This window comes from Taurulus bubalis, assembly GCF_910589615.1.
Source record: "Taurulus bubalis genome assembly, chromosome: 13".
Taxonomy (NCBI): Eukaryota; Metazoa; Chordata; class Actinopteri; order Perciformes; family Cottidae; genus Taurulus; species Taurulus bubalis.
The window spans coordinates 14,986,000-14,996,480 of NC_136601.1; the positions used below are offsets into that span (position 1 = coordinate 14,986,000).

A 10,481-nucleotide genomic window follows, 5' to 3' on the forward strand; every position below is an offset into this window, starting at 1 on the left:
ATGTGTTAGTGTGTCAACACTTTAGTACTCATCTAGTTAGAAACGTGCCGCTTTGGGAACATTGAAATCTAACATTGACTCAAATTGTGTCTTACTTTCTTTGGAATGAGTATATATCAACCCTTTTTTGCAATTACAGTCTATACAACATACAAGTACAGTCTGCTGGAATGTTAAGAACATACCATTGGATACAAACATGTAATTATATAAATCTTCTTCATTGAAACAAAAAAGTCTGAGAATCTGAATCAAACACAAACAAAAGCTCAATATTTATATAACTACATTTTTGTCTTCTTGATGAGGCTGTCTTGGGATTTACTTCATTTGATTTTTTTGAAGGATGAAAGCCTCCAAAGAAGAGGGAGACTTCAGAAAAGGTAGATGTACATCTGTGTTATCTTTGAATTTCCATCTAATTGCAGTCCTGAAATAATGATTCTGTGGACTACAGCGACATAATACAAAGTGATCTCTGTCCATCTTCAGGGAGAGCTTTGCCCTGGTGAAGGGGGCAGTCCTTCTGCTGGAAGAGGGCAACAGGGTGAGCCTTGATGAAGGGACTTTTCCCACTCTACCTTCGCCTGTAAAGGAAGAAGGTGGAGCTCCAGACACAAGGCGCAGACACATTCACGCCATGGTTGAACAGCTCCGACCAGAAGATACCATTAAGCTGGTGAGGCCTCACGTTTACATGTTGCAAATCAGAGCAGTAAAAGTTTAAACATTATGCAGAAATAATTTAGCTTGGTTAGCAAAGTGATCCTTCCTATCCATCTGTATAATGTAATTATATCTTGGCTAAAGGTGCGTTTAATAGCTTCCCGTGAGGAGTTGAATACACCACTTTACTTTCAGCTGTGTTACCATTGCATTAATGTGGAACTTGATGAAACAACTGACTAATAAGCGGCTAGCTTGACAGCTGTGAGTTCTAACAATAAACATGTTCGTGTTAACGCTCAGAATGATAATTTTGGGGTAGTGGCTTTGAACGGAGGCCTGAAGGGACCGGCTGTCTGTGTTGCCGACTTGGTGACTTTGTCGGTAGATTTATAAATGTTTGGATCTCAAGCTGCTAGCTGCTTTCATTGGAAAAGAATTAGCAACACCGAGCTGGGTTTTTCGGTTGGATAGTTAAAAAAATCATACTCTTGCTGGTTTCTCCGATGTTACCAACCCAAGCTTTAAGGATGTGGAGTTAATGGGCTAAAAACGTGTGAAAATGGAACAGGTGTGGTCTTTTAAGTGGACTATAACCAGTGTCTGTGTTTCTCTGATTACTCTGATTACTTTTGTAATTAGATTTTTACACAGGATATTTTTCACTGTGTGTAATCAGGTATATTTGGCTTAACAGGTAACTTCATACTTCAGAGGAAACTGCACCATGTTGCATATGAAATACATACATTGTTCTGGACCTCACTCCTCTTGCCCTCCCTTTTGTGTCCTTTCTGTGTCACACATCCTTTGTCTCCCTGCTGCTCTTGTCCTCGGCACTCTGTCATGCAGGCGGTGCAGTTGGAGTCCGTCAGCTCGGTCAGAGTCAGGTATCTGATCGTTATCTCCACCCTCGGCAACAAACAAGAGAGCATCCTGCTGGGCATGGATTTCCCCAACCCAGACAGGTGTGTGTAACCAAGCTGCAGGCATACTGTGTCACAACGATTTCCATTCAGTTAATACTTGCTGGTTTAACCTTGTCAAGTAAAATGTATTCGTTTGTCTTGTATTTTTGTGGCCCCTTTCAGCGATCAGGGCACCATCGGCCTGGTTCTGCCCGTATGGAGCGACATGCAGGTGTATCTGGACGGAGACGGGTAAAAGAAATGAGGGATAAATTGAAACTGTAAACGAACAAGCGAAGAGTTTGTGAGGCTGCAGCACAGACGGTGCAGGCTGATGTCTGGGATTCTGGCCAGAAATAATGTGACTGAGTAATGGTCTCTATTTATGGAGCTGAATCATTCTCCATGAATTACAACTGCTCCTATCCATCCTTTTAGGCCCTTACATAAGCATGGAGATAATGTGTTTTTGCAATGAAATGAAAGTAATGTACAGTTATCTTCTTTCTGTATCAGTAACAAAATGGTAAGTGAGAGTTTAGCGAGTTATAGTGCCTCCAGAACCCCGATCGTCCACTCCAACTAATTTATAGTGAAAATCTTTGTGACCATAACAACCAGCTATGCTTTAATTAAAATGACTGATAGTGTTTTTTGGTTTGTAGTCACTCATTACAGTGTTTTCTTTGCTGTCGATGCTTAGAGGAGGACATAGAGAAGGGCGCTGTGGAACTGAGAGTCGGCAGCTCTAAAAACAGTCGAGCTCCGCTATGTTTAAATTAATCAGCTGTCACATGCAGAGTGTCAAAAAAGAGGCTGTGATCTGCCGCCATGTCACACCAGCATGTTCACACTCATCACGCTGGTTCTCGCTTTCTACTCGCTCTCCTCACGTTTTTATTCTCCACTTTCGTTACAGGATCCATCACTAATTTATACTGAATACTCTTTCTGCCTTCTTCGTTTTAGTCCAACAATGCTTCTTATCAGTGTTACTTCCTCAGTTCTATTTAAAATTCTTAGAATTGTAGCTCACGCTTCTTCTTCGCGTCTTCTTTCCACAGCGGTTTTAGCGTGACCACAGCTGAAGAGATCAGAATCTTTAAGCCGGTTTCCATGCAGACCATGTGGTGAGTTGAAATCAAACATTAATGTCCTTACTATGGCATCCAGCACCTCATCAACAACCACATAGACAACCTCACTTTAAATCTGTAGCTTCTTTTCTTTAGTGTCCTCAAATATACATCATCTTCTCTTCCTCCCCTCTGCTGTAAGGTCAGTGCTGCAGGTTTTGCATGGGTGCTGCGAGAGGGCGGTCAATGCAGCGGTGATCCCAGGCAATGGCCTGGAGTGGGCCCAACACTACCACCAGCAGACCGAGTCAGACCGCCTCTGCCTCAACGAGTGGGAGGCCCTGAACAACTTGGAGTCGGTCCGCAGAGACAGTAGTGGAGAGGGGTAAGTAAAATGCAAGCGCTTCTAAACTGTATTTAAGTACTTTTAGTAAATATATTTAGCTACATTCTCTGCTCTGAAAGGAAATAAAATGAATGTTTTCATTCCTTGCACACGCATGTCAGCTTGGACTTAAGTTTCACTTTTTCTTGCACGGGTAGTTCAGCAGAGAGAACTTCCAATGAGGGGCTGATCAAAGAGCACCTGAGAGACATCATGAGGACTGAAGACCTGGAAAACCTCACATCTAAAATGGTAAGAAACATAAGAGGTTACAAAAATAAGAGAATGTATGTTTACCTGTATATTTATATATATTTTTTTAATACCTTTTGCACTGCAGGTGCACTCTACCCTGGAGACCAGGATAGGCTTCGACATGAGACCCTTTAAGGAGTACATTGACAATGAGATCCTGGTCACCATGGCTCAGATGGACAAACCCTCCAAAATATTCGACTACCTTTACCTCGTGAGTGATTGCAAAGCTTCAAAGACAGTGATGAACTTTGCTATACCAGCATGATGAGAAGTCTTTCCTATGCTTTAGTCAATAAACTGACGGAAGTGAGCCTTCACCAGGATGTGGACATGTGACCGTAACTTCCCCTTTGTGGGACAGCTGTGTTGACAGAGATAGGGAAGACGACTCTGTTGGCCCTTTCCTTTTTGTCGTCTGTTCACTCGACTGAACCTCTGAATTTCTTTATCTGGTTTCAGGGCTCTGAGTGGAACGCAGCTAACATTGAGGAGCTGCAGAAAAACAAGTCGGTGTTTTCACTTGCAACATTTTTGTATAGCTCTGTATATTGTTGTTGTCTATTTCCTACAATGCTAATACTGAATTGTGCATTCCTCAGTCACCTCTGTGGCTCTAACTTTATGTCTATGTTTTTCAGTGTGGGCTATATTCTGAATGTGACGAGGGAGATTGACAACTTTTTCCCAGAGGACTTCACTTATATGAACATCAGATTGTACGATGTGGAATCCAGCGACCTGCTCCCTCACTGGACCGACACATACAAGTTCATCAACACTGCCAGGTAGTCCCGAAACCCCAAACATTAGAAGGCACCTAAAATCCAAACTTGTCAAAAGGCATTGTGCAGTCCTGTGCAGATTACAGTTGTTGACAATTATATCGCTATTACATTTGTGTCATTAACCACATTACCATGAACTGTATGTAACCTAATATTTAATAGAACAATTTACCCAAAACCCAGAAGTAGTCAACTCATACAGTATACAATAGCTCCGTGTATCCAGCAACAGCTGTTTTCTCTTCAGATCATGACAACTATCGTAAATAAAGTCATATGACTCAGGGTATCCAGCAAAGGTCACCACAATCAGAAAAAAAACGCTCACGTGTCAGACTTTCTGCTTTGAGTTCTCTTCCTGAAAACACACAAGGTGCTCGGCAATGCAGAAGCAGCATGCAAAACACCTCACGCTCATTGAAGAGCATCACAAAAAGCCGTCCCAGGCTGCTCAAACCTGTTCTGTCTGATTGAGGCCTATCTCCTCTTCTATTAAAAGGTGATTTGGTGACCTCTTGTGTTGTCACGCCGACCAGTGCAGATTTACGGTACTACAGTCCTTTAAAGAAAACAGGGTGAGATGAAATGATTGATACCGATCTAACATCTGTCTGTCAAATATGAAGCTGGACCCACAAGATTGTTAGCGTACCCAAACAGACCAGAAACAGCTTATGTAGCTCTGTGCTCTGGTAATAAAAAGTGCCCACCAGCACCTCTACAGCTCACTGGACTATTTATATCAGTCCTCTCATCTAACTCTCTGCCAGAACGTGAACGAGTGCATTTCCTCAACAGCGATTTTGCAGTTTTAACTTTTATTTCCATCTAGTTAATTATTCCTCCAATGTTTGTCAAGTAAAATCTCTAAACCACTGAGTGAGTTTCTCTTGATTTCTGTGTTCTGCAGGAAGCGTGGAAAGGCCGTGTTGGTGCACTGTAAGATGGGCGTTTCTCGCTCTTCTTCCACGGTGATTGCCTACGCCATGAAGCATCAGGACTGGCCACTGGATATGGCGTTGGCCTATGTTAGGGAATGCCGGTCCATCATCAAGCCCAATGAAGGCTTCATGAAACAGCTGCAAACCTACAACGGGATCCTAAATGCGAGGTCAGACACGGTGTTTTTAGGTATTTATTTGGGTGCTCATGTGAGGATTGTAATGTATGGTCCTTCATTATTACAGCCAGCAGCGTCACAGCGCACTCTGGAGGCGAAAGTCGAGAGACCAAAGACAAAAGTCATTACGCAAGGAGGAGGGATGGGAGGAAAGAAAGTCAGAAGAGGAAGAGGAGGAGGAGGAGGAGGACTATGAGCTGGGTGATGATGATTTAGATAGTCTAGAGGAAAAAGATTCAGATAGCTCAGATGAAAAAGATGATCCAAAGGAGGACATGCAGGTAATTAGTTACATCAATTTTATGACATTGGCACATTAAATCCTGCAGATTTCTTTTTAATCTTCAATCCTTTTATCTTCCCAAACACACCCAGGTGTTTGAAGAGCCATCCCCCCAATCTGAGACCAAGCAGGGACCCGGGCAGACAGGGCCCCCTGTTATCACAGTAAATGAACCGAACATGGTGAGCAGACTGCCGGACACAACGTTACGCACACGCTGCATCTGAAGCTGCTGATCTGCATGAGTCTCTTTTTGCGGTGCAGACCTCGCTCCTTCGCTAAATCTATCGATGTTCATTTTTTTCTTTCTCATCTCAAGGTTGCTCCAAGCGTCAATCGCAGTGGAAGGATGAACCTCTTTTCTCTCATGCAGTCCATCAGTGATGAGGATAAAGGACGTGAACAGGTAAATGAAGCAGAGTGCCAGTCTCTCTCTCAAGCTCTTTATAGTTTCGATGTTGTACACACAAATGCTGGGTTTGTAAGTTGAGACCATTTAGAGGAGCCTGGTGTTGAAAAATTGACTGAAGAAAGAGGTGAGAGATAAAAGCATAAGTTTACAATCTGACTTTCATTTTAATTGTTGCCGTTCTTCTTTTGCATCTTTTAAAAAATCTCACTAGATGATATGTTTTGATTAAAAGAGACACTATTATCTTCCTTTACCTGATTTAATGTTGAAAAACTGTCTTGTATTTAATTTAGCTGCTCTATAAGCTACCCTTCTACTTTTTGTTTCTTTCAAAGCTGCACGGTAGTCCGAGGCGGTCTCCAGTGCAGCGGATGTGTAGCCAAGGGCGCCGGGGTCTGATTCACCAGAGAGCATGTGTGGATGTTTCATCTGAACCACGAAGCCTGCCGGACGCCAGTCAGAGCAAACCCTGAAGTCTTCAAAGAGATGGGAGAGCGGGGAGTTACAGGAGGACGGGTGACATTTAAAGGAGGCAGGGGGGGGATCCTTGTTTTTTTATACACTGATACGCTTTGGCTTTATATTTCAGATTATTTAGATGAAGAAAGTTTGACTTTATGTTTCATTGCATATATTATAGCTGATGGTGCACTGTTGATAAAAGGATCTTGCTGTAATTTTGCTATCCCAATGAAAGCCAGGATATGTGATGTTTGAAGTCATTATCAGTGTCCATTGCTGTATTATTATGTGTTTTTTTCTGTGTTTTTAGAACATATGCTACCACATTCAGACCTATCGGTCTCTCCCTTCCCCCTTGTTCCCTCTTTTCTTCTTTAGCCTCCGTACCACCCCTCCAGAGATGATATCTATGCAATGACTGTTCTCCTTTTTCTTTCCCTCTGTAAATATGAGGCTGTAAACTGCCAAACCAAGGTAGACGGTTTTAAATTTGTTTTCATATTCTCTCTTATTGCTCTCTCACGTTAATTGTTCACAGATGGGAGGATTTCACTTTATTTAAGCTGTGCATCACGGACCAAGTCAGGGCCAGTTTAATGGCACAAGCCTGTTTGCCAAACAGTGTGTTCCAATGTGCCAATGATTATATTCAATTACAAATATTTATCATGTCAGTACATTAAGAACCAATGTCACCCATTTATTTTTGATTAATTCTATTTAAACACCAGGGCTGTATGAGTGTCTTCAACCTGAGAATGAAATATGGAATATGAATGACGTTGTGTTTTTAATGTTTTTACTATGAGGTGGTGGCTGCATAATGTATGAGTCTTGTGCTGTTTCTGATTACAGTATAAATGTGACTACACGTATGCATATATACACAGTATAGATTATCAACAAATAATTGCTGGGTGCATGTTATGCGTTTTTTTTTTTATACCAACATGTGAGAGAAAAATGTTCAGGGTTTTCTCATTTATTGATATTTAATGGATTGAGGGAAGCGTTTCAAAATACTGTTTTCAGACTTATGATCACTGGATGCTGATGTGGAATAGTCTGTTCATGCTGGTATTATTTGTATCTAGTGAACCCAAGCTAAAGCCTATTTACTTAATTTCACCTGCACTTTATAACCCCAACACAGACACTGTCCCCACTGCCTGAGCCAACATCACACTGTACTATGAAAAGAACTCTTCTTTTGTCCCCCTTTTAAATCGTGTCCACATCTCTACACCTTTTTGTGTTAAGCTCTCTAATGTCTGCACCTCACTCTTGTTTACAACAAACACTATGAGTGAAACAAATAAATGATCAAACTCAAACCAAATGCTTTGTTTCTTGATTAAATAATACCCCAGAGGACGCAAAGGTCATGTCCCCTCCTTACCTTGTCAGAAGGCAGGACATCATTTAGTGTGATTTACACTGCAGAGAAAATCTTTTTTTTTTAAAATGATCTCACAGGATTATATTGATTGGATTGGATTGGATTACATTCTGATCTGATCTGGAAATTAGGTATTGCAAAACTGATCCAAAGATTTCTGATTATTTTGGATTCTGATTTTTAAAATCCAATCCTACTTTTAATACGGACAAAATGCTGCATTTAGGTATTGCAAAATGTAAGGCGGAAACCTGGAGCCATTTGATGCCAAAATTAAGGATAATTTAGATCCGACCTCAGAGTTGAATAAGATCTAGTGAAAAATAACCTTGGCTTCACTTCCCAAATAATACAAATATTTTTTTTAAATCACAATGTGGCTTATAAAATATAAATTTTAACAAGGCGGTACATCATGGGTTGAATCTGAAGCAAACGGCTTTTCATAGTCATAGTACAGTATGTCCAAAGAGGTCATAAAAAAAGTCACAGAATACTATGTAGAAAAAATCATAAAAAAGTGAAAGTGTATAATGTCCAAAAAGTAATTACAAGTCATACGTTTAGTATGTGGGAAGAAATCTATGAAAATGTACAAGAATTTCATAATAAAGTATGTCAGAAAGGTAATACAAAAGTAATATAGCATGTCAAAAGAAGTAAAATAGATTGTGAAAAAGATGATATGGCGAAAGAAATCATGGTATATTATGTCAAATAAGTAATAGTATTGTCCAAAGTATATGTCCAAAGAAAGTCGTGAAACAAATCACAGCACAGTACTTCTCCATCCTGGTATCGAGTAGATCTGTGCTGGTTGGGTAGCTACCAAAATAATGACGAGAATATATTGCGATTGTAATAAATATTGAATAGATTATTCTTTGTGCACTAATTGTACAATTTGCACCCAGGGCATACTGAACAATCTATACATAATATATATATATATATATATATATATATATATATATATATATATATATATATATATATATATATGTTTTTTGCAGAAAATATTTGACTTCTGTAATGAAATCTGTTTCTGATCTGTGTTGGCTGCCATGTTTATTTTCCCGGTGATCACCAAGGCCAAGAAGAACACATTTCAAAAGCCAAAAGTCTTATTGTGACGTGTGATTTGAATAAATATCTGAATTTCCAATATCCATTTTTGTTTTCTACTTGTCTTTATGGTGATATTACTACATTTGTGTGACATCTCAACAGCGTACTTATTATGATAGCTCGGTTTGTCGGACCAAAAACGTGAAAAATGTCTCCGACCTCAGAGGATTATAAGAACCAACATGAAGTGTCATACAGGAAGTTGGAATGGTGCTCATGTCTTATGACACTTATATTTTCTATTTCTTATACTTAGAAGTTGGAGCAAATTATTGGAGAGTATGGATTTAAGACTATACAATGTGCTTTTAAAAAATCTGTATGAAATCCTTTTAAAGTGGTAACAGTATATTTTAAGTGTCTAGTAAGACACTATATCTAGTAAGTCTTACATGGCAAGAGATACATTTTGAAATATTGACTTGTAGTTCATTTGTATACTCAAAAAGTATTAAAAAAAAGCTAAAATATAATTGCATAAATTTTTACAGATTCAAATAAAAAATCCTCACTTTACACCTTTTGCTTTACTCCACCACCTTATTGATTTGTACAAAGTTTCTTAGTGTGATGGCCTGAACTGTACCAACATACCATTATATATTTCCTTAAAACCAATTCTAAACCCATCCCCCCTTAGTGGGGGAAACTGAGCGATTGTTGTATTAAACTGTAAATCATAGGTTGTTTCATGAATTTTTTTAAACAAAAGCCCAAAACTGCTGTGTTTTGATGTATTGAACACCATAATTAATATACAAGTGAAATATATGGTTTGGTACATGAGAAAATTCAAATAGCATTCAAATGAGACCTTGCCTGAATTTTCTCAACTAAAACCCCCTCTAACTTTGTTCTGCTTCACTTTATCAAAGTCAACCTTTGCAGAGAGAATGTTCACATATTGTGCTATGATTTGGGTTAGAGTTGGACCTTACAGCTTCACCATTCCAAAGAAATAATCATCCTGAAAGTGCTATTTTTTTCTAGGCGGAACTGAAACCTTTTAATTTTTGCTGTGTGTCATCTTCATTTACTCTTACCCAGTAACATATACACTCACCTAAAGGATTATTAGGAACACCTGTTCAATTTCTCATTAATGCAATTATCTAATCAACCAATCACATGGCAGTTGCTTCAATGCATTTAGGGGTGTGGTCCTGGTCAAGACAATCTCCTGAACTCCAAACTGAATGTCAGAATGGGAAAGAAAGGTGATTTAATCAATTTGGAGCGTGGCATGGTTGTTGTTGCCAGACGGGCCGGTCTGAGTATTTCACAATCTGCTGAGTTACTGAGATTTTCACGCACAACTATTTCTAGGGTTTACAAAGAATGATGTGAAAAGGGAAAAACATCCAGTTTGCGACAGTCCTGTGGGCAAAAATGCCTTGTTGATGCTAGAGGTCAGAGGAGAATGGTCCGACTGATTCAAGCTGATAGAAGAGCAACTTTGACTGAAATAACCACTCGTTAAAACCGAGGTATGCAGCAAAGCATTTGTGAAGCCACAACACGCACAACCTTGAGGCGGATGGGCTCCAACAGCAGAAGACCCTACCGGGTACCACTCATCTCCACTACAAATAGGAAAAA

The 10,481-nt window shown here is 39.7% G+C and overlaps 1 protein-coding gene across 1 annotated transcript; it reads left to right on the forward strand.

The window, feature by feature from the left end:
• Positions 1-303: 303 nt before the first annotated feature.
• On the forward strand, positions 304-7,679 carry LOC306745969 (protein phosphatase Slingshot homolog 3; the record flags this gene model as incomplete). Its single annotated transcript, XM_079228833.1, has 15 exons — positions 304-383; positions 493-679; positions 1,519-1,634; positions 1,758-1,826; positions 2,639-2,704; positions 2,853-3,035; positions 3,194-3,287; positions 3,376-3,504; positions 3,753-3,799; positions 3,932-4,078; positions 4,989-5,189; positions 5,266-5,479; positions 5,574-5,663; positions 5,801-5,887; positions 6,229-7,679. 15 exons carry the CDS (start codon positions 304-306, stop codon positions 6,364-6,366), a joined length of 1,848 nt encoding a protein of 615 aa, XP_079084959.1. The 3' UTR covers positions 6,367-7,679.
• Between the last annotated feature and the right edge of the window lie 2,802 nt (positions 7,680-10,481).